Source organism: Sphaeramia orbicularis, chromosome 17 (genome assembly GCF_902148855.1).
Source record: "Sphaeramia orbicularis chromosome 17, fSphaOr1.1, whole genome shotgun sequence".
NCBI classification, from domain to species: Eukaryota; Metazoa; Chordata; class Actinopteri; order Kurtiformes; family Apogonidae; genus Sphaeramia; species Sphaeramia orbicularis.
In genome coordinates this window covers 51,577,690-51,603,520 of record NC_043973.1, presented here as the reverse complement: position 1 = coordinate 51,603,520, position 25,831 = coordinate 51,577,690, and the positions used below count along the sequence as shown (strand labels likewise).

At 39.3% G+C, this 25,831-nt stretch overlaps 1 protein-coding gene and 1 pseudogene across 1 annotated transcript; both read left to right on the top strand.

Moving 5' to 3' along the window:
• Nucleotides 1-53: 53 nt before the first annotated feature.
• Nucleotides 54-11,189, top strand: LOC115437429 (kelch-like protein 20; annotated as a pseudogene).
• An 11,702-nt stretch (nucleotides 11,190-22,891) lies between these two features.
• On the top strand, nucleotides 22,892-25,436 carry LOC115437901 (tripartite motif-containing protein 16-like). Its single transcript, XM_030161287.1, has one exon. It carries the CDS (start codon nucleotides 22,919-22,921, stop codon nucleotides 24,596-24,598), a length of 1,680 nt encoding a protein of 559 aa, XP_030017147.1. The 5' UTR covers nucleotides 22,892-22,918; the 3' UTR covers nucleotides 24,599-25,436.
• Nucleotides 25,437-25,831: the final 395 nt, after the last annotated feature.

Here is a 25,831-nt window from a genome sequence, read left to right as displayed (position 1 = left end):
AATCACTACTTTTATTCTGGGAGCATTTTACTTGTAGTCCAGTGTTATTTGTGCTCTTCATTATTCTGCACATTGGTTCAAACTTGTCTCTAAATGAACTCTCGTGTGGTTTAAGGGCCACCAGCGCACGCCAAGACGCCACTGGAATGGACATCACCAGCCGCTGTACTCTGGGGGACCCCAACAAGCTCCCTGAAGGGGTCCCCCAGCCTGCGCGCATGCCCTATGTCTCAGACAAACACCCACGGCAGACTCTGGAGGTCATCAACCTGCTGAGGAAACACCGGGAGCTCTGCGACGTGGTGCTGGTGGTCGGCGCCAAGAAGATTTACGCTCATCGAGTCATACTGTCTGCCTGCAGCCCCTACTTCAGGTATGAGACCATCTGTAAAGACAGTTGGAATGAGGTGAAATGAAGTGTTTGAGGGACATTCTATACTGTTGTTGACTGTCTTTGCGCACTTCAGGGCCATGTTTACTGGAGACTGGCAGAGAGCAGACAGACCGAGGTCGTCATCAGGGACATCGATGAGAGAGCCATGGAGCTGCTCATTGACTTTGCCTACACTTCACAGGTAAATAAGAATGTGTTTTATTGATATGTGGCATTAGGGACGGTAGAATACCCACAAAGTAGCACATCATGATCAGTTAGGATTATTAACCAATATTCAGATGCACCGTTACGGTGGAGATAGATACTCATGTTATCAGAATCAGAATTGCCTTTATTGTCATTGTGTGTTCCGTGAAATTAGGAGTGCTGCACCAGTCAGTGCAACAATATGAATAAAAAACACAATAGATCAGAAATAAGAATAGAGCAACTATAAAATTACAAAAAACTAAAACGTAAAATAAGAAAATAGAACATAAATTTAACAAAAAGTAAAATAAGAATAGAACTAAAAGTAGAATAAAATAAAAGTACATAAAATATGAATAGGTACCATTTTAACAGTATATGTATCTGAATATTAACATTAACAGTATGTATATCTATGACAGTCTGTAAAAAATTGTGTTTTTATGTTTGAATAAATATTGAATTGTATTATTAAGAACAGAATTTTGTGCACACTTCAGAAGATTATTGCACAACTTATTGCACAGAGTTCACATTATACAGGGTTATTGTACATTATTGGAAGTGATTGCATGAGGATACAACTCAACTCTGTTTTCATGTGTGATCACCTGATGTAAGTGTAAATATACTTATTAAAACACTCTATTAACACACAATGAAATACAAATTAATTTAATCCACATTCATGTAAATGTAGAAATCACTGCTTTTGTTTTATGTGAGTGTTCTAGTTGTTGGTTGTAGTTTTTAAATGGTTACAGCAGCACTGTTAACAAATGGAAGTTAAGGTGATTCAAAAATAGCCGTCAGAAGAAGGTTACAGGAGCTTTTCAAAGGCACAGACGTCCTTCAGGCTAATTTAAGGTCAGTTATAAAAAAAATCCAAAGGCTATTGTGCAGCTTCACGTCAGACGAGAACAGGTTGTCCTCAAAAAACGTCTAAATGATTGCTCGTCCAAAGGCCCCCGAGGCCTGCAGAGAACAGCTCCGGATCTGAGATGGCAGAACCTGTCCACAGCCTGTCCACAGCCACAGCTCCATTCAAGCAGAACGTCCCCTGACTGGTGTCTTCCCGCTTCCAGGTGACCGTGGAGGAGGGAAACGTCCAGACGCTGCTCCCCGCCGCCTGCCTCCTGCAGCTGGCGGAGATCCAGGAGGCCTGCTGTGAGTTCCTCAAAAGGCAGCTGGATCCGTCCAACTGTCTGGGCATCAGGGCCTTCGCAGACACGCACTCCTGCCGAGAGCTGCTCCGCATCGCAGACAAGTTCACCCAGCACAACTTCCAGGAGGTAAAGTCGACCGTCTGCAGAGTCCATTCATTCATGGGTGTTAGTCGGTGATGTGTATAAATGACCATGAAGTGTTTCTAATGATTCCTCAGTATCAGTCACTACTTCAACATGTACACAAGAAAAAACAAATGAGCTATTGTGAAGGCGTTGTCCTCATCTTTGTCTTCGTTATCAATTTCTTCAAAACTACTGCTCATTTCACATTTTTTATGTACTTTCCATGGGATAATGTCAACAAAGTTTGTACACAGTTTTGAGAAATTTTGATTTTCAAATTGTTTAAATATTAAAAAATTGCCTTTACTTAATGGTCCATATTTTCATGGTTTATAACATGTAAATGGTTACAGATATCAGTATAGTTCCTATTGATCACTGATAGGAAGTCATATATATATACTTTCATTTGGGTTCATGATCTTTGACCTTGAGTGACTTTGAAAGGTCAAACCCAAGGTCACCAACATCTAGATTTCAACAGTCTTTTTCTCCAAACTACTAGTCGAATTAATTTAAAGGTTTTTTATGTATCTTTATTTGGACAATGTCTACAAAGTTTTTTCACAGTTTTGAGAAATTAAAATTTTAGTATTTTTTACAAATGTTTTAAATATAAAAAATGTGCCTTTTCTTATAACGGTCCATATTTTGATGGATTATAACATGCAAATGGTTACAGATATCAATATAGTTCCTATTGATCACTGATAGAAGTCGTATATGGGCTTTGATTGAATGAGTTGAGTTCTCCTCCGGTGAAAGTCCCGCCCACTTCTTTTGGGAGATTGATCTGCATCCAGACCACAGGACTGGAACATAGAGACAACCTGACAACCTCACAAATTCAACTTGTTATTAATTCTAGATAGAACATGATGCTGACATACAGGGACATTGGTCCTATTTTTTCTTTTCACAAGACTAGAGCTTCCTGTGAACCTTTAGTAATTTGCAAAAATTGCGAACGGCATCTGTGATTTTAATCCCATCCATGCTTGTGTAATTCCACTATTCCACCAAATACAGGGGTGCTGTGGGGATATTCATTTTGTGCAAATCAATGTATCTGAGAGTCGCAGTGTTTTTATAGTTTCTTTTTTATTTATTCATCTTATGCCGCATTTCCCCTACATGGTACCGGCTCTCAACTCGACTCGATCGGGTACCAGGTACTATTCTGGAGACCGTTTTCCATAACAGGATGCTACCTACTTTAGAGTACCTGGTTGACATAGCAACACTGCGTATAACTTCTGTAACTCACTTGTTACATGTTTCCCCATCACGCTGAATCTTTCATCTGCCACCAAGGACACGAAATTTCTGAACCATCTCGACTGACCACGGTGTTGTTTTGTGGGCTGTCATCATGGATTAGTTGTACCGGTATATGTACTGTAAACTTCCAAATCTGTTTTTTTTTTTTTTTAAGGCGGGTCGTGCATTGATGACGCAATGACACAAAGACAACTCTCTGACCAATCAGTGGTCTGCAGTGTTGTACGTCACATTTTAGTATCTCTTCACCCGTTTTAGAACCTTGGCCGAGGTAAATACTAAAAAATAGTACCAGATTCCAGTTCTTTTAGTAATGGAAAAGCAAAAAGGCGGAGTTGGGCTGATATCACAAAGTGGAAACGCTTGCATGTGTTTTCCGGTCGAGGACTGTGGAGCACTTTTCTGTAAGTAGGCGTCCAGGAAATTCCTGTCTAAATTTGAGGAGAAACCAGACTTTGCTCGTCCCATGCAAATGCACCACATTGAAACACAGATGTGTGATGTGTCCAAAGTTAGACTAGGTAAAGTCTATGAGCTGCAGATTCCATTCAGTGATTTGTAAAATGAGCATGAAGCGATTCTAATCATTCTCAAGTATTGTCTGGATTACATCAGTCACTCCTTTAATACGTACACTAGAAAGGAGTTTTGTTTTATTTTCTGTCAAAACATGCGGAATCTGGTTGCCTTGAGTGAGAACATCAGAGAAGTGTTGATTATCTGCATAAAACCATCAGCAGGAATGTTTCACACTTCATTTAGTTTATTTTTACCGGATCGCTGCCTTTTTTCCTAGCCTCAGGTGTGTGCATGTACTAATACAGCTGTTGATGTCATTCTGTGTTTGATGGCAGTTTCACATAAACAAGGAAAAATAACTTGTGATTGTAAGCGTCATTTCAACACATGTGACTCGGTGGATTCAACACTATGTGTCAGGTGTTAATGGACACATCTGGGAACAAAATTAATACAACATTCTGATGTCAGTGCGTTGTCATAAATGAGGTTTATTCACTGGAAGTGATGTACTTTTACTCACTAATTCCTTGAAAACTGGTCACGCTGTGAGATGAACCTTTTTTTTTAATCTAGTGTTCACAGTTGGGAGAAATTTAGATTTTTACAATTTTGAAGAATTTTTTTAAATATTAAAAATTTGCCTTTACTTATAATGGTCCATATTTTGATGGTTTATAGCATGTAAATGATTAGAGATATCAACATAGTTACTAATGAGCACTGATAGGAAGTCATATGTGGACTATCATTTGGGCCCTTGACCTTGCCAGGGAGCTTGTGCAGGTCTTGAAAGTCTTAAAAAGTATGGAATTTTGAAATACTGTTTTTAGACCTTGAAGAGTCTGGACTTTTGTGTGAAAGCTCTGAATGAAGTATGGAAAAAAGTGTCTCTATAGTTTAATTTTAGAGTTTGTTCAAAGGCACATAATCTTGTAAGATAAGAAATACAAGAGGAAAACGTAAAAATCTAGATCTGATTTCACTAACGTTCAGTACTGGAATGATTGTAGTGAAATGTGTTTGTGTAAATTCATGCACTTTTGTGATTTTCATGTTTTGAAAACATTTCTGTCAGTGAAACATAGACGAATTTACTGCAAATTATGCATTCATTCATTCATTCATACATTTATGAAAGTGCACTTTTCTACTACACACAACAGGTACAATCTCAACTAAAAAAGTAGGAACGCAAGGATAAAAGTACATAAAATCAAGGTCTGGGGGGAAAAAAAATAGCAGTTTTGAAAAAGTGTGTATTTTTTATGGGGATAAGAGCAAACACCCTGCCTGAGTGACCTTGAGGGTCAAACTCAAGGTCACAAATGTCTAGATTTCAATAATCTTTTTCTCTGAAACTACTGGTTGGATTCATTCAAATATTATATGTCACTTTCTTGGGATAGTATCTACAAAGTTTTTCACAGTTTTGAAATTTTTGGTCTCTAAATTTTTTAACGAATTTTTTTGAATATTACAATGCCCTTTACTAATAATGGTCCATATTTTGATGGTTTATAACATGGAAATGGTTACAAATATCAATATAGTTAGTACTGAGCACTGATAGAACTCCTATAGTCGTGGAAGAAAACATTAGACCATCCAAAAGTCATCAAAACAATGGTTATGCAAGCAAGTGTACTAACTCCTGTGTGTATCATGTGACTAAAACAGACAGAAAAGAAAACATGAAATGTCTGAAAGCACTGTTTTTGTCAGTACAATGCCATAGATATGATGGAAGAACTGAAGTGATTTTGGTTATTATCAAGAAAACATGGAAAATGAATAGATATCAGCTCTGAAATTAAACTACTATGAGCTATTTTTGTTGTTATAATTATATTTATCCAAACAAATGTACCTTTAGTTGGACCAGGCATTAAAATGAATAAGAAATTGACAAAAAAAAAAAGGGTGGTTTAATAATTTTTTTTTTTGTGACTGTATATGGACTTTGAATTAGTGAGTTCTCCTCCAGTGAAAGTACCACCCACTTCTATTTGGAGATGATCCCCTACATCCAGACCACAGGACTCTAACCTGGAGACAGAACCTGACAACCTCCACAAATTCAACTGTGGATTGATTCTGGATACAGGGACATATTGGTCATATTTTTACAGCTCTGTCATGATTAAACATCCTTCACTGATGGATTCAATCGCCCCTCTCTCCCTTTCTGTCAGAGCCGCTGACTCTTCTGCTCTTTTGTCTTGTTAGGTAATGGAAAGTGAGGAGTTCATGCTGCTTCCTGCCAACCAGCTGATTGACCATCCATTTCAGTGACGAGACTCAACGTTCGGAGTGAGGAGCAGGTTTTTCAACGCCGTGATGGCCTGGGTGAAATACAGCATCCAGGAACGCCGACCGCAGCTGCCGCAGGTCCGTCGGTGATGATAAATGAATGGCGGCGCATCCAGTGCCTTCAACACCAGCCCTCTGCAGCTTAACCGACAGTGTTTAAATGGATTTCATGTGTTTTCCAGGTCCCGCAGCATGTCGACTGCCGCTGCTCAGCCCTAAGTTCCTGGTAGGCACCGGGGTTCAGATCCTCTCATCAAGAGCGCCGAGGAGTGCAGGTGAGTACTGATTTTTACCTTCCCCTCCATTCCTTTTTATAATAAAATATAATTCTTGTTCAAATAATGTGTCTATTGAAACCTTCAAGTTAGGCACAAAATAAGACGCAAATCACTTGTCGGTCTATTCTTCAAACTCAGAACTCAGAAACCTTCAACCCTCAGCAGCTGAACATGAAAATATCTTGACAGTGTTGAACTGTTTTCTGCAGAGAAACTCCAAGGTTACAACGATGGAGGAGAGGAAAAACACTTGTTTTGGACGTGAAGTACAGTATTTTTGGTCATGAAACAATGGCAGAGATCTGAATCCACATAGTCACCTTCTTAAATAATTTCTCAAGTAATTTTTTTAGGAAACACAAAAGACTGAACAAGAAATAAACTAGTTTTGTCAAAATAATTACTTTATTAAATTATTTTAGGATGGTGACAATATTTTTTGTTTTGCTAAATTCTGTTTTGTTTCTCTTAATCTCCATTCTTAATCTTGTTTAGTACTCCTAATGAAGCCTGGGTAAATTGCAATAATTACGGACATTGTCTGAGATGTTGATCCCATCCAAATCTACATCAAATCTCTAATGTTTATATAATTCCACTATTCCACCAAATACACAGGTCCTGTGAGGATATTAATTGTGTGCAAATCAACATCTCTGTGAGTTCGTTGCCAGCATTTTTAGTTTCTTTCCTGCATTTCGTCACCTTCCTAAAATAATTGCCTGTGTCATTTTTACAGGAAACACAAAATCTTAATCAGAAATTGAGTATTTGATGATTAGATGCAAAAGGAATTTTGTCAAATATGACGTAGGCAATTATTTTAGGAAGGTGACATTTTATTGATCTTATTTTCTGGTCGAGGCCTATGGAGCAGTTTTGTGTAAGTAGTCGGCCTGGAAATTCTGTCCGTAAATTTGAGGAAAACCCGACTTTGCTTGTGTCATGCAAATGGACCACATGAAACACAGATGTACCTCACTGAGGTACAAAGATATACCTGTCCTATATGAATAGGATTTCAGCGTCAGATCTTTGACTTTCTAATAGAGTGTGTTGAATTGTTTTTCTGTTTCAGAGACCTGGTGGATGAGGCTAAGAAACTACCTGCTGCTGCCACAGGAGAGGCCGCTGATGCAGGGTCCACGAACCCGGCCAGGAAGCCCATCCGCTGTGGAGAAGTACTTTTTGCAGGTCAGTCTTATTAACCCTTTTAAGACGCTTGTGTCACCAGTGTGGTCAACCGGTTTTTGTCCTACTTATCAGTAAGGGGAGGGTATATACCAGGCTGTGCGGTCTGTGCTACGGTTACCTCACAATAAGTTTGTGCAAAGTGAAAGTGAAACTTTCATTACAAATTTGTCTCCCGCTGTTGTGAAGCTCATTTACCTTTTCCCTACCTCCTGAAACTTCACAAACTTTCATTTAAAGGGGCAGGATGTTTGTTCATGGATGTTTGGTCCTGACCTCGAGGCCCGAGGCCTATTATATATTATACATATGTATAATAAGTGTAATGCGAAAATGATGATTTTTTGTATCAAATGTATGATGTTGTGGCAAGCAGAAACGCTGTATTTTATTGGTGCAATAAAAAATAAACAAGAGCCATTGTTTTTTTTAACGGTTTATAATCTAACTCAGTGTTTTTCAACCTTGGGGTCGGGACCTCACGTGGGGTCGCCTAGAATTTCTAGTAATTGAAGAAAAAAAACAAAACAAAAAAAAAAAGACTTACTAATAAAAATATATGGTGAGATGACAGAGACAATCCCAATCCATAAAAGACATGACAAACTGAAACTGAAGCACTGTGGTTCTGTTTATCTGAAAATGTTCACTGTGGTCAGTTTCAGATGCTGCAGCTCTTTCATAATTCATAGTTTGAGGTCTTGTTTGTTCAGTATTTATTGTCAGCCTTGTAAATCCAACCTTGACTGACTGCACATATCCTGACCAAGGAAAATCAAATTCTCCCTTTGTGTCGTAATCTACACTTGGCTTTACTGCCTCCGTCCAGAATAATATGCATTATACAGACTAAATGTCCTCTAAAATTAACGTTTATTTGCAACATAGTATAGCAAACTATTACATGATCAAGAACAAATTAATTTTTGCAAAAAAAGAAAGTCTTTGTTTTGAATGTCTGGGGTCACCACAAATTTGTGATGTTAAAATGGAGTCACGAGCAAAAAAATGCTGGGAACCACTGCTCTAACTAGTTGACTAGTCCTGCCGTATTCTATTAGTAGTCGACTTTTGAAATCGTCATTAGTTGCAGCCCTATTAGCCTTTGACTTTCCATTCTCCTACATCAGTGCCTTCTTTACATGTTCAGTTTCTTCTTCATGTCTTTCGTCTTCGTGTGCTCCTGCAGTCGGAGGCTGGTGCAGTGGCGATGCCATCTCCAGCGTGGAGCGTTACGACCCTCAGACCAACGAGTGGCGAATGGTGGCGTCGATGAGTAAACGGAGATGTGGGAGTGGGCGTCAGCGTCCTGGACGACTTGCTGTATGCCGTGGGAGGTCACGACGGCTCCTCCTACCTGAACTCTGTGGAAAGGTCCGGACCAGTCCATCAGTTTATCCTTCATCCTCCTTTTTTCGAGGCTCAGGAGCTCAGTGTTTCCCCATCCTGTGTCTCCTGTTCAGATATGATCCTAAGACCAACCAGTGGAGTAGTGACGTGGCCCCCCACCAGCACCTGTCGGACCAGTGTGGGTGTGGCCGTCCTCGGAGGTTACTTGTACGCCGTGGGTGGACAGGACGGCGTTTCCTGTCTCAACATTGTAGAAAGGTACCCCCCTCTACGGCTTTATCCTGCCTTTATCTATAAGGATGCAGTGATTCTTGGATACCAACATTTAGTTTTTGGTATTGGTGTTATTTTCCACTATTCTTTAAATAATTTTTTCGACTATTATTTATTCCCTCTTTATGTTAATGAAATGACTAAGTCTGAACTATTTTCGATCCTTTTTCTCATTCAACTAACATTCAATTGTGCAAGTTTATGAACAGAATATTTAATAAAATAGTCTTTAAGGGTATTAAATTTGACATGGTAGATCTTACGTTATGTTTCCATAAACTCATTGGCTGTATTGTGTTTAAAATGTGTCTGTTAAATGTCCAAGTTTCAAAGACAGAAACGTTAGTCGACTCAGTTCCACCCGTTCCAACCCGACGATTTATGTAGAAATTAGGAACCAATTATCACTAACTTTGCAGAAATGATCACAGAACATTCAGCCCAACACGTGTGTGCAGCTGTTAGTCGCCCGAGGAAAGCTGACTTGAAGAATTTTAAGGGACGGCTCACAAGCGAACATTAAGCATGAGGAAAGTACAAATTTAATAACGCCTGGTTGGAGAAAAGACCATTGTGGATCTGGTTGACACGACTGGAGAGGACGTTGAAGTTTGAAGTTCACTGCACCTTGTGCAAGAAATCAATTCAACTCGGAACGATGGGAAGTAAATAAATTCATTTTCCTAAATTCTAGGAGTCATGAATTTTTGGCAGTATGGCAGTGAAACAGGCTGTAAAAGGGGCATTAAATTCTGTTCAAAGTAGTGTTACAAAGATCTTAAAAGTTTGAAATTCAACCAGTAGGAACCCTGTATAAGCAATACAAGGCTGTAGGTGATTTAATTAATATTCTATGTGATTTTGTTGTTGTTGTTGTTGACGACCAGGCTGTGTATTTGTTTTGAACACTGATGGGAGCTTGTTGTCTGCTCAGATATGATCCTAAGGAGAACAAATGGACTCGCGTGGCATTCTATGAGCACCAGGAGGCTGGGCGTGGCAGTCGCCGTACTGGGAGGCTTCCTGTATGCAGTGGGAGGCTCCGACGGGACGTCACCTTTAAACACAGGTGTGGTTCTGGTTTAACACAACGCCACTCTGCAGGTCATAACAACCCCTTCAGTTTGAATCATTCTCCCTCTTGGCGTCTCCTTGTTTTCTTTGTTTTTCAGTGGAGCGTTACAACCCTCAAGAGAACCGCTGGCACACCGTGTCACCCATGGGCACCCGGAGGAAGCACCTGGGCTGTGCCGTCTACCAGGACATGATTTACTCCGTTGGAGGCCGAGATGACACCACGGAGCTGAGCAGCGCCGAGCGCTACAACCCCAGAACCAACCAGTGGTCTCCGGTTGTAGCCATGGACTCCAGACGGAGTGGGGTGGGTGTCTTTGCTTTAGTGCAGGGGTGTCAAACATGTGGCCATGGACCGAAACCGCACTTTGTGAATTCTTTCTGCAATACGTACTATATATAAATTAACTTTATTATTAATGTGAAGAAAATAGCATTACATGATGTCTGTAAATAATGACTTATAGTTTGTTTCAGTGCAAAAAACATTAAATTACGAAAATATTTACATGAAAAACTATCCTTTAACAATAAAGTGTGAATAACCTGAACGAATATGAACAACCTCAAATGTCTAAGGAAAATTTAGTGCAATTTTAACAATATTCTGTCTATTACTAAATGTTTGTGCCTTTGTAGATTTGCCTGTAATGCACATGTATAAATAATAAGTTGAGGCATAATATTGTTAAAATTGCAGTTATTTTTCTTAAGAAATTTCTTTTTTTTTCAGGTTATTCACATTTTTTTTTGTTTGGATAGTTTGTAAATGTAAATATTTTCATAATTTAATGTTATTTTTTTTGCACTAAAACAAAGACAAACATTTGGACTTATGTTTTTATTGTACAGGTCCGACTCAGTTTAGATTAAATTGGGCTGAACGTGGAACCTGAAAGAAAATGAGTTTGGCATGATTGCTTTTGTGGTTGTTCAAGTTGATGTGTGTGTTCATAGGTGGGCTTGGCAGTGGTGAACGGTCAGCTGATGGCCGTCGGAGGCTTTGACGGACGACATATCTTAAAACAATAGAAGTGTACGACCCCGATGCCAACACATGGAGGTGAGTGGAACCGAAACAAACAATGTATAAATAAAGCAGGTGAAAATGTGATTACAGCTGTAGTTGATGTCCAGATTTGACATTTTTTCATAGAACTGTCAGTGGTGTGATTAAAACATCTTTTATATTTGGTTGCAAAGAGACTCTCCCTTCATTATAGTCAAAAGGTGCATTTATGGGAGTTTTAATGTCCTGTTCTTACAGTAAAAATGAAAATCAAGCCATATTCCACGGGACTAGTAAAACCTCTGGGGATTTATAAATCAATTATCCATGGCTTTGTTTTGCGCTGCCACATTTGCATACTATAAATTTATATTCCACTTAAATTTGCTGACATTATCTCTCAAATCTGATGTGGACGCTCATTACTATCCAGTTTGTAATGGATTGGAGTTCATTGTAATTGATGGACTGAAACATGTAAACCAGGGTTTTTCCATTATCGCATTTCTGAAGTGCATGTAAATGCATTGCATCTGATTCCGGCAGTTATAGGAATACTCCAGTTATCTGATTTTTATGGCCATGTAAACAGGCTCCTTGAGGGATGATAGTGGGTCCTGAAGCCGGACCAGTTGAGAACCAGTGGTCTAAGGGGAAGATACCAGTTCAGATTGTTACTTCCCAAACCTCAGGTGTCATTTTCTTCCCTCATACAGTCACAGAAAAAAATTATTAGACCATCAAAGGTCATCAGAAACAATGGTTATGCAATCAAGTACTAACTCCTGTGTGTATCATGTGACTAAAACAGACAAAAAAGAAAACATGGAATATCTAAAAGCACTGTTTTTGTCAGTACAATGACATAGATATTGATGGAAGAACTGAAGTAATTTTGGTTATTATCAAGAAAACATGGAAAATGGATAGATATCAGCTCTGAAACTAAACTATTAGGAGCTACTTTTGTTGTTATCATTATATTTGTCCAAACAAATGCACCTTTAGTTGTACCAGGCATTAAAATGAACAAGAAACTGAAGAAAACAAAGGGTGGTCTAACAATTTTTTTCCGCGACTGTACCACCAGAATAACTGACACCGCACAAACAACCTTTCCCTCTCCATCATCCTCTCTCTGTAGGTTATACGGTGGGATGAACTACCGGCGGCTGGGCTGGCGGCGTGGGCGTCATTAAAATGACTCACTGTGAATCTCACATATGGTAACGGCAGCTCCCCCTGCGCCCACACGCTCACCTGTCGTCACATTGAAACGGACGCCTCTTTTCACTGACTCTCCATAAAGAGACGCTGCGATTCACGTGAGAATGAGAAAAATGTGTGTATGAGTGTGTGTGTGCGTGTGTGGGGGGGGCGAGATGGAAAGAGGAGCAAACTTTGACTCTAGTTCATCCCCGACTCCGCTCTGAGGTCATTGACTCTAAAATCCCTGATCATTGACGGCGACTGACTCTGAGAACAGAAGTCTAAGTCCCATTAAGCTTCCAATCGGAGATCAAGTCCTTCTCCTGTGATGGCGCTGAGGTTCTATCGTCCCCCGGCCCGGCCCGACTTTTCCATCTGCAAGAGTCTCTGTCACCTTTCCTCATATACAAGCCCCGCCCGCCCACACGTTCTAACCAATGAAATTCAACAGCCTGCGGACGATTTCAGACCAAATGATGACGAGGTCGCTCCATGCTGTCGTTCTGCCTCGGCTTTAACCTCCTGAGACCCAAGAAAGTCAAAGTTTAGGCTGTTTTTTTTAAATAACTGCCTTCATTGGGAACAGCATGATGTAACAGTTTTTACAGATATATTTTTTATTTTTCTCATGGAATGTCCTTTGCAGTGGACAGCGCTTTCTTTTTTTGTGTGTGTGTAAAGCTGTGAAACTCGTGTCCCCTACAGTGGATAAAAATGCACTGCTGGGTCTCAGGAGGTTAAACGCCACTCGTGTGTAGCATTCAACGGTGGAAAGCAGTGGTTTTCAGTTGGATTTCTGTTACGACTCATCAGCACCAGGAGCTCCCGGCTGGAAGGGGACCTCGCTGCTGCTGCTGCTGCTTTAACGAAGGCGACTGGAAGTGTTCGGAACTTCAGGTGTTGAATCATATCAGCTGAGATGTTGACAGTGTGGCCTAACGTGGCCAAAACTGGCCCTCCAAAGGGTCGAATCCGGTCCAACTGGAATTTACACTGAAGATATTATCAGTCACAGGCGTCAAAACCATTTTAGTTTAGGTTCCACATACAGAACAATTCAATCTCCAGTGGGCCACACCAGTAAAATACTATCATAATCTATAAATACTGTAAATTTTTGTCTGTGTCTTATTGTAAAAATGTAAAATTACATGAAATTGTTTAGATTTATAAACTATCCTTTCACAAAAAATGTGAATAACCAGAACAAATATGAACAACTGAAATTTCTTAAGTGGACTAAGTGGCATTTTATCAATATTCTGCCTGTTTCTAAATGTTTTATGTATTTGTAGAGCCACTGTGATCTGGAAATGACAAACTGAGGCAGAATATTGTTAAAATTACTCTGATTTTTCCTCAGAAATTTCAGGTTGTTGATGTTTTTCACATTTCTTTAAAGGAGAGTTTGTAGATGCAAACATTTTCAACTCTAATTTTACTTTTTTGCACAAAAATACAGAGAAAAAACTTGATTGTGTCATTTTTTTTTCTAGGTTATTATGTTCTTATTTTACTGGTCTGGTCCATTGAGATCACATCGGTCTGAATGTGGAACCTGAAACAGAAGGAGTTTGACAGTCCTGGGATAGAGGAACACTGTAGACACCAGAATCAAAACCAACACCTCTGGAAAGTCAATCACTGATTCAAACGCATGATTGTTCCGCAACAGATTTACTAGTGTTACAAAACCGACCAGTCGCTGCTAAAACTTGCAGAACCTAAAACGATATTTCATTGGCCTCGTATCGTTGTGATGATGCAGAATTCAATTTATTGTTTTACTTCTTGTTACTTTCTTAATGCAACACTCCAGAGGCACCAGAGAAAGGCAGTTTCTCTGGATGCATCAGTAGCGTCAGAGTTTGACTGTTTTTGGAATCACAAACCATTCACTACTGTTATGAGCTTCACACGCAACACTAATGAATACACTGAACCGGGTGTAAAATAATGTGTAAAATAAGTCCCCGTTCAGCTCTTTGGGTTTACAGAGGAAGGTGATTTCCTCTTCTGATGTTGGTCCTCACATGTTCCTGTTACAGCACAGTGTAAGGACTCCACCTGCTGGAGGAACAGTGTACTGCAGCGCTGGTTTAAAAAACAAAAAAAGAAAAAACACAACAAACCCTCTGGCATCTAATTGGTCCGTGGTCATGCACCTGATCTCAGCTCGATGTGGAACAGACGCAGGGACTGAAATGGGTTTGGATGCATCCTCTCAGAGTTTATTGCACTGTGATTGGAAATGTATTTTAGATTTTATTCTTTTTTTTTTTTTTTTCTTAATTCTATTTTTTATGGGCACCGGGAAAAAATCTAAACCTTACAAAGTGTATTTTTCTCATTTCTAGTCCAAATATCTCATCACACTTAAAATAACTTTTCAGTGAGATATAAGAACTGATTTTTAGACGATAGATCTGGAAAATCTTATCTCAAAAAATCTTACCAAGATAATTTTTATTTGTTCCATTGGCAGATTTTTTTGCTTGAATAAAGCAAAAAAATCTGCCAATGGAACAAGTGAAAATGATCTTGGTAAGGTTTCTTGAAGTAAGATTTTCCAGATCTGTTGTCTAAAAATCAGTTCTTATATCTCACTGAAAAGTTACTCTGTAGGGGATTCTGTCTTATTTTAAGTGTGATGAGATATTTGGACAAGAAATGAGGAAAAAAACACTTGGGAAGATTGAGATTTTTGCAGTGGGCATTTTCAGACAGAGGGAGAAGTCAGTCATTGTAGGTCAAACCTCGGAGGTTTTAATGCGACATTTCCGGCCGAACACTGACAGCGAAGGCCTTGATGATCTGTGCAGATGCAGTGGGGTTTATTCCACCGATGCAACACGACATGTTCTGATCCGCTTTATGTCACAAACAAACACAGTTCTGCACTTTAAACTGTGCGTTAGAAGCAGGTGGACGACGTTATGCATTAACTCTCTTATTTAATGTTCAGTAATACGGCGATTCCAGATTAGATTTCGTTCTCTGAGCCTTAGACGGCCACAAGTGTAAATGTTACAAGTGTAAATGTCACTGGGGTTTCTGCAGACACATTTGCAAACTCATCCAAATGGTGATACAACTGCCGAGTGATGACGACCTGTGTGCACCTGCTTCGTGAAATCTTTCCGAAACATGTTACCGTTTGTCACTGCCACAGAATTATACGGGTCAGTGCTCAGTTTCAGGTTCCGTGTGGGTTACCGCTCCTTTAGAGTTTAAGATAAAGCTGAAAGCGTTAAAACAGGGGCGTCAAACTCATTTTAGTTCAGTTCCATATTCAGCCCAATATGACCTCAAGGACAATAATAACACAATTTCCTATAATTTTAACTCAACTGTTGAAGTGTTTGAGTGAAAAAAGTAAAATTACATGATGAAAATCTTTACATCTACTAACTCCTTTAAAAAAAGAAAAGCGAATTACATGAACAACAATCCATAACCTGAAATTTCTTAAGAAAAATAAATCAAATTTTAACAGTATTCGGCCTCAGTTTGTCATTTACAAATGTACATTACAACTTATTACATTAAACATTTAGTAATACGGAGAAATTTGAGAAACAGGAAAACAAATTACAGAAAAAAAACCCCCCAATGTGAACAAAACAGAGAATCAGAACAGAACATGCAGATGAAATGCATGAAAACTTGAGAAAAATTAACAAAATATTGTTAATATTGCACTTATTTCTCTTAATACATTCCAGATTCTTTATATTTGTTCAGGTTATTCACATTTTTTGTTAAAGGATAGTTTGTAAATATAAACATTTTCATGTCATTTTACTTTTTTACACTAAAATAAAGAGAAAACTTTTGGGTTATCATGAGTCGCTTTTCCATTGGACATACGTGTAAAACTTTACTGATATTTACTAAACATCGGAAAAACAGAAGTGCATGTTGTCAGTTTTTCCATTAAATCACAAATGCGATGATTTGTTTATTATCGCAAAATGACACGAGAAGTCATTCCATAAACATGGCAACGAACATAAATATCGCATTGATTTACAGATATATTCGTTATTATATATTACCCCTCTATCTCGTACTAAATTAAAAATGATTCAGTTTCCTGGTGTGTCCACACAATAAACTCTTCTCTTGTTGGAACGTTCGTCGACATCAGGTTTTTTTTGTTTGTTTGTTTGTTTGTTTTTTTTTTATTCATGTGACTCCAGTTGCGGAAACAGGTCTTTCCGTTGTAGTTTTGCATGATATACTAATTGCACTACACCTGAAAAACCACCTCTTGCCAGCGCGAAAACTTTTAATCAGAAAATGAGAGTTTTGCCGAAATTGTCCTGCTTCTAATTTTTAAATTTATATGCACAAGTTATATTTGGACAATTTGAGGATCAATGGAAAAGCGACTAATGGTTATAGTTATTTTACTGGTCTGATCCACTTGAGATTGAATTGGGCTGAATGTGGAACCTGAACTGAAATAAAATAATGATGATAATTGTTAATATCTTCCGGCAATTTTTACATTTCACAAATTCGCCCCAGGGGCTGGAGTGGACCCTTTGGCGGACCCGTTTCAGCCCGCGGGCCGTATGTTTGACACCCCCGAGTTCAGATAATGAAGTATTTTCAACGGTCCATTTCAGCCGCTGCTCAGACACAGTAAACAGATTAAACATGAGGATTTCTGTCTATTTTTGTGTGTAGATCTGATGAGGAACAGTGACAGGCTCTTGAATTGGAGCTGTACTTTTCAGTTTAGGCGGTAACCATGGTTCCCAAACTGAGCGCCGTCCCCATCGAATGGTGTCGATCTACTGATGATGCATAGTGTGAGTGAAGAGCAGAGGTCGGCCAGCGTTCAGTCCAAGCCTGGGTACAGATGGTGACCCAAACATGGTGTGTCTGTGTTCTTGTACCCAACAGCCATTTGTTTCCACGACAACAGCTCTGGATTCACCATGTTCACTATAAAAAAGGATTAAACTTTTTCCTCGGAACAAAAACGGTGTCTGTTTCTTCATGAAAACTCCTGCTCATGTGTCCCAGTGGCTGTTTCCTTCAAATGTAAAGTGTGAAGTCATAAAAATGACACTGGACTGGAGTGAACAGTCTCGCTCCAGGGTGTCAAACATACGGCCCACGGGCCAAAACTCATCAGATTTATTTCCAGCTGCAAAAAAGCCAAATATGGAAAACTGCGACTTTGTAAAGAAGCCCAACCTTGAACTTTTATTATCACTGAACCTACACTAGAGCAGCACAGTTTGGGCTTTGGGAAGTTTTCCACGACACTAGTCAGTATAGAAATACAGGTTACAAATACATATACAAATACACATGCATATACGCATATACAAATACATTTACACATAGAAATTCCTATACACATACAAATACATAGACATATACATATACAAATACATATACATACAAATACATAGACACATACAAATACATATACATATACAAATAGACATACACATAAAAATACACATACATACAAATACATAAACAAATACAGACATATACATACAAATACACATGCATACAAATACATAGACACACATATACATAGACATACAAATACCGACACATACAAATACATATACAAATACATGGACGCATATAAATACATATACATACATATGCAAATAGACATACACATACAAATACACATACATACATATATGTACAAATACACATGGATACAAATACATAGACACACAAATACATATACATACAAATAGACAAATACACGTACAAATACATTTAGAAATACACATTCATAGATGCATACATATACAGATACACAGACAAATACATATACACATACATATACAAATACACATATAAATACACATATAAATACATATACACATACATATACGTATATACATCTACATACATACATAAACATATACCTTACACCTATTGGCCTGAAAATGAGTGGGAAGAAGTACAACTTATTTATACTCACCCTCAGTTACATGATAGTGTTCAACATGACATTGTGAGTCTCTGTGTGTGTGTGTGTGTGGGGGGGGGGGGGGGTTCGTTTTTTTATTATAATTCGCTCCAGCTCCTCCCTGTTAGTCTAAGTATGACCAAATGTCACCCAAAGAAAACCCAGCATCGTGACAGCTTCAAACATCAGACCACAAACATATTAGTTAGAAATCCACTGTTAATGTCATTCTGTGATCAAATTAAGTGAATAACACTGTAAAATGATAGTGGGAGTGATTTTTTTTCCCCCTAAATCAGGTACTAACTTGTTACAGAGGTTGTCCTGCAGTTTGTACGGTGAAGGTCACTAAAGTCCTGATGATCTCTAGGAGGTTCTGATTAGTGCCCTGGTTCAGTAATGATGACACAGAAAAAGAAAATGAAGCGAACAAGTGCAGGAATGAATAAATGTTGCACCTGAAAGACACTAGAAAGACATTAATAAGAACTGAGAGCATATCTAATTCAAAAAGTCAGTGAGAGACACGTCTTCTGACTTCTTTTACATTCTATACATGTTCATGCAAAGTACGAAATGGAGCAGACACGAACATTGTGTCTGGGTTTTTCAGAGTGCAATCAAATGTTTATTACTGGAAGACTGAGCACTCCTCACCTTGAGGCACTCTGCCAACACGGAGTCATCTTAATGAACCTTGAAATGCATCTAGTTTGAGGTAACCAACAGAAATAAAACCACCTGAGACTTTAAAGAAGTTAAAGAAGCTAAAGGCAGATAAGGCTGCACTGTTTGATGCGGTTCTGCAGAATCAGTGATAAAGCTGTTGGTGCTAAAATGAAGTTGTAATACCACTGATGGCCAGTAGATGCTGCTCCAAAAAGCCCTGGTTCCACTAGACTGATGTTACCCAGGTCTCCTTAGAAATTTTGAGATTATTTGTTATATAATTTCCAAGATGCAACTGGAAATAAATACATAAATACATACATATAAAGCTCTCTCTATATATATATAAAACACAATTAGTGCAGCATTATGTACTAGACAATATATTATCAATATGATAAAGAAATACACATAAATAAGTGTGCAAAATTGTTATGTATTTAAAATTATGTGTTTATCACAATCCTTAACTTCACCACTAGATGTCAGTAAATGTCACACGCTGAACCTACCCTTAGATAATGTTACAATGATAATCCGACAGTCCAAAGCTTTCATTATACAGTGCTTTAACCTCATACCTTACATGCCTCAGTCATATTTTTGGCTAAATTGTAATATCTGTGTAACTTTACTCTCTTAACACTGATTCATTTTTCATCATTGGCTACGAGCTGAAATAAATGTGACTTAGGCAGTTACGCTACGAAGCCAACGATGTTTGTTTTGGTCGCAGGGCGATGTATTTCTGTACATTTCAGGTCCAGGTCCTGACTCTAGAAACGTTCTTTAAAAAAACTGAAACTCAACCTGAGGACCAACGTGTGTCGTCTGCAGATCATGAACGTTGAGCTGCTTCCATCTGAGTTTTGTTTTCGCTGCAACTTTCATGTGTTTGATGAACAAAAACTTTTGATGGGATTTCACAGCGGCGGCGTTTCTGACACGCCTCATGTGAATCCGGTTTTAACCTCTGTAATGACTTGCTTTGGTTCTGCAAGACGGTAAACAGAACCCGGCTCGGCCACAGGAGGAGTTTGATTTTTTTTGCGTTTGCCAAGTACAAAGAGGCATCTCAACGGGCTCTGATTCCCAGAACGAAGTTTAATCATGTCTTTATAAAGGGAATTGACTCTCCACTTATTTTCCATTATGGCTGTGTCTGGAGGAGCACAGTCACCACCGCAATCACAGACCCTGGACCTGGTAAACAAATGGTACGGGTGCTCCATCAGTGACATATCCTCTCACAGATTGGTTCAGTGAATGTATTAGAGATCTTTAATCATCTGTGTCTCGGCAGGACTCCGGCTTTATGGTGAATAAAGACAACCAGTCCACATGAAAACCCACATTTTTCTAAATGGGTCTTTTTTCCCCAGGTTAAAGTGGTTCTATGTAGTATTGATATTCCAAACTCTCACCAGCAGGGGTCAGTCTGGTACCAGAACACACTCAGGACCAAAAACAACGCATCAACCCTATGTTTCCACAGACTGTATCAGTCACTGAATAAAGTCTAAAGCTCATTGTTTCCACACATATGTATTATTGTATCATCAACTTTTCGTTTTCAAACTAAACCTCATAGACGCTTATTTTAACAGTTGCTAAAATAACACTGTGTCTTATAATCTTCACATGCTGCATCAGCTGATAGTTTACATTATAGCTCTGTTAGCTTAGCTCTGTTTTTAGACAGAAAACAGCCACAGTAAAACCACAAATCACCTCGGTTTTCTGTACGTTTGTGTCGTCAATAGTTGAACTACACTGGAAAAAATCTAAATCTTCCCAAGTGTATTTTTCTCATTTCTAGTCCAAATATCTCATCACACTTAAAATAAGACATAATCACCTAAACAGTAACTTTTCAGTGAGATATAAGAACTTATTTTTAGACAATAGATCTGGAAAATCTGATTTCAAGGAATCTTTACGAGATCATTTTCACTTGTTCCATTGGCAGACTTTTTTGCTTAATTCAAGATTTTTATTTTTTTTTTTGCTTAATTCAAGTAAAAAAAAATCTGCCAATGGAACAAGTGAAAATTATCTTGGTAAAATTTCTTGAAATAAGATTTTCAGGATCTATTGTCCAAGAATAAGTTGTTATATCTCACTGAAAAGTTGCTCTTCAGGTGATTATGTTTTATTTTAAGTGTGATGAGATATTTGGACTAGAAATGAGAAAATACACTTGGTAAGATTTAGATTTTTTCTGGTGTACAGATCTGTTTGGAATCCATCTGTCACAGTTTAGTCTGAAACATGGATCAACAAACGGCAACTAAGCAAAGAAAATGACATCCCATAATAACTTGATACCTTCATGAGCATTAGAATCAAACTCAAACATGTAGAAGAAACGCTGCAGTGATGTATAATGTGATGTATAACAGTAGTTGCTAATGCACCCCATTTGTGCCTGATTGCCCCCCCCCCCCCCCCAAGGATTCTCTTTCGAAATGTCCCCTGTAATGTCACTCACAACCCTCCAATGTCCTCGCGCCCCCCCAGATTGAGAACCACTGCACTAGAACACGTCTCTCATCTCCTACCAGTGCGTCCATGGTAACGCCCCTGACTACCTTAATGACCTCCTCACACTTCGTACATACACTGGAAACCTTCAGCCCCACAGCACTAACCTCCTTCACTACTGCCCCGAACCAGGATTTGGACCCTGGGAGACTCTGACACTGTGTTGTTCTGGTTCTGTTGGACCTGACCAGTGCCTTCAGTACAGTGGACCATCAGATTCTCCTGTCTCACCTGGAGAACTGGGTGGGCATTCAGGCTGTGGTTTTAGAGTGGTTCAGATCCTACTGAACACAGAGAAGGTTTTGTGTCCATGTTGGAACTGTTGAGTCATTTGCTTTACCTCTGATATGTGGAGAACCTCAAGGCTCCATACTTGGCCCTCTTTTCTCTGCTCTGCTCTTCTCTTCTGCCTTTACTTCCTCTAGAATCAATTCTCCACAAATATGGCGTTGCATTCCATTTTTACGTTGATGACAGTGAAATTTATGTACCACTTCAAAAGGGAAACTCGGAGAAACAGCTACTTCAGTACATTGTAGAAATGAAGGCATGGATGTCACTGAATTTCTTGCACCCAAATTTTAAAAAGACTGAGGTCATGGTGTTTGGACCTGGTGATGGCTCCAAAGTCTATGTTGATCTGAGTCCTTTACGTCAATATTTGACACGGACAGGGACAAACCCAGGTGTAAGGCTGGACACTGGTCTTAAACTTAACCTCCTGAGACCAAGGAGAGTGAAAGTTTTAGCTTTTTTACATTAAACAATTGTCTTGATCGGAAACTGCATAATTCAACATTTTTTCAAACACATTTTTTTAATAGTTTTTGTATTTATTTACTTTTTAATGGAATGTCCTTTGCAATGGACAGCTTTTTTTTTTTTAAGTAAAACTGTGAAACTTTTGTCCCCTACATAGGTCAAAAATGCATTGCTGGGTTTCAGGAGGTTCATGAAAACAGATTAAAGCAGTGGTGAAGTTCAGCTATTTTCAACTGAGACAGCTGACCAAAGTAAAATTTTTTGCTCTGTATCATTTTGAGATTTTAATCCTTGCTTTTATCACAACTCACTTAGACTACTGCGATGAACTTTATGTTGGGCATGGACAGACGTCACTTGCAGCTGACAGAACTGGTCTTTGTAACTCAGAAAAACTGGCTTCTCTTCTGTGTCGTAACAAACTCAGCAGCTCCACTCTGTCCTTACATGACCTCGACTCCTCCCCTGTAGATCTGACAGTTTCCAGGTGGGCGGAGCCAATGTGATGGAGATCCAGACAACAGACAGGAAACACTGCACATGTACAGATCAGAGCTCAAACTGCTTTCACTCAAAGTGAAACTGAACCAGTCGTTGTGACATGTGGCAGAAATGGCGCAGAAAGGAGTTCAGCTGAATCCGAAAACACTTTCCTGTTCAATCTGCTTGGATCTACTGAAGGATCCAGTGACTATTCCCTGTGGACACAGCTACTGTATGAGCTGTATTAAAAACCACTGGGATGGAGAAGATATGAAGAGCATCCACAGCTGCCCTCAGTGCAGACAGACCTTCACACCCAGGCCTGTCCTGGTCAAAAACAGCATGTTGGCAGATTTAGTGGAACAGCTGAAGAAGACTGGACTTGAACCTGGTGCTGCTGACCACTGCTACGCTGGAGCTGAAGATGTGGTCTGTGATGTGTGCACTGGGAGGAAACTGAAAGCTGTCAAGTCCTGTCTGGTGTGTTTGGTCTCCTACTGCCACAAACACCTTCAGCCTCATCATGATGTACCTCAGTTAAAGAAACACAAGCTGGTGGATCCGTCAGCAAAGCTCCAGGAGAACGTCTGCTCTCGTCATGATGAGGTGATGAAGATGTTCTGCCGCACTGATCATCAGTGTATCTGTTATCTGTGCTCTGTGGATGAACATAAAGGCCACGACACAGTCTCATCTGCAGCAGAAAGGACTGAGAGGCAGACAGAGCTGGAGGTGAGTCGACAGAAAATCCAGCAGAGAATCAAAGACAAACAGAAAGATGTGAAGGTGCTTCAACAGGAGGTGGAGACCATCAGACACTGTGCTGATGAAGCAGTGGAGAAGAACCACAAGATCCTGACTGAGCTGATCCGACTGATGGAAGAAAGAAGGCGTGATGTGGAGAAGCAGATCAGATCCAAGGAGGAAACTGAAGTGAGTCGAGTCAAAGAGCTGGAGTTGAAGCTGGAGCAGGAGATCACTGAGCTGAGGAGGAAAGATGCTGAGATGGACAAACTGTCACACACACACGACCACATCCAGTTTTTACTCCAGTATCCATCAGTGTCCAAACTCAGTGAAGATCCAGACTCATCCAACATCGACATCCATCCTCGGAGTTATTTTGAGGATGTGACGACAGCTGTGTCAGAGCTCAGAGATAAACTACAGCACAGTCTGACAGAGGAATGGACCAACATCTCACTGAGAATCACTGAAACACAGGTTTCACTGATTAACCCTGAACCACAGACCAGAGCAGAATTCTTAAAGTGTTCATGTAAAATCACACTGGATCCAAACACAGTGAATGAACATCTGTCACTGTCTGAGGAGAATAGAAGAGTAACATGTGTGATTCAAAAACAGAACTACCCTCCTCATCCAGACAGATTCCTTTTTCTTTATCAGGTCCTAAGCAGCGAGAGTCTGACTGGTCAATGTTACTGGGAGGTGGAGTGGAGTGGGAGGGGCGTTGAGGTCGCAGTTGCATATAAGGATATTAAGAGAAAAGAAATCTCTGATGAATGTACGTTTGGACACAATGACAAATCTTGGGCTTTATGTTGTAACAAAAACGCTCCTGTATTTCGGTACAACAGTGTCAGTTCTTCTCTCTCAGGTCCAGTTTCGTCCAGAATCGGAGTGTACCTGGATCACACAGCAGGTATTCTGTCCTTCTACAGCGTCTCTGAAACCATGACTCTGATCCACAGAGTCCAGACCACATTCACTGAACCTCTGTATGCTGGAGTTTGGCTTTTGTATCGGAAGGATGGATCCACTGCCCACTTTCCTAAACTCCAGTAAACTCATCGTTAACTTTGAACCAGTTGATCAGATCAATATTTATGAATCTGTCTCTAAACCACACGACAGAAAAACTGATCAACTTTTTTTCCCCTGAACTCACAATCCAGATTTGGTCCCATTCAGTCTTTTTCCTGAGGATTCTAATAGTCAACTCTATGTGACTATCAACCAGCCAATCGTCTGTTTATAAAACCATCTCTGATGTTCACAGAGCTGTCATGAACTGAGGACGACACAACAAGACTTTCATCATGTCTGTGTTTTTGAGGAAGTAAAACAAAGTGGTGCCGTTTTTCTACTTTGGAGGAGTTTCGTTCAAATCTACTGTTCTTTCCTGTTTCCTAAAGAAGCAGCGTGGACTGACGAGGCTCAGTCATGTGACTGGAATGGGTTTCAGATAATAGTGGAACCTGATTGGTTCAGTTACAAACACATGGACATGGATTTGGAGACAACGAGAGAAGTGGAGATAATAAACAAACTCAGACTGAGGCTGAGCTCATGTATGTAAACCTGTTAATCAGATTTAGTTTATTTTGTGCATTGTTAAACGGATCGTTATAAATGGTAGTTGAATGTGACTTTAAATTTTACAATGTCAGGTGAATATCATACATCATGCATCATGAGCCAAAATGGAGAAGAGAAAAAGTAACATCATTAGTTGTCTGTTTAATCTTTACATTACAAAGTTATTTTGCTTGAAGAGTCCTTTTAATTTTTGCAAGTCTTAAGTTATATTCTGAGTTATATTTTCCAACTGTATCTTGTATTTTTATTTTAAGAGGTACTGAACAGTCAGGTTTGATTTGTGTGTGTGTGTGGTTTTGATTGAACTAACACCTGCCTGCGATGAACTCAGAGCAGAGGTCAGATTCTACCTAAAAGATCTATTTTTACAGGTTTAGAAAGTAGTTGTGGTAAAGAGAGCGTAGAGCAGAAAAAAACAGAATATGAACTGGGCAATTTTTGTGGTCAAGACATGCTAGCCTAACAGTGCAGGTGTTGAGACTTAGATCGCTTTGCAGTTAGAACATGTAGAAAGAGAGTTATTTTATGGGTTTTTTGGGCTTAGATGCCTAACCAAAGTTGATTGACAGGCGTACACAGCACTCGCTGAACTTAGATGAACTTTTGTTATAAGCTTTTCTTAGAAATAATGCTGAACAAATGACGTATAACGGATATGCTTTGCCCATGTGTTATTATTAACCAGTTGTGAGTCTTATA

Bases quoted from the DNA above. Each gene is read 5' to 3' on its own strand.
- LOC115437901 (XM_030161287.1), top strand. From the start codon at position 22,919: ATGGCGCAGAAAGGAGTTCAGCTGAATCCGAAAACACTTTCCTGTTCA.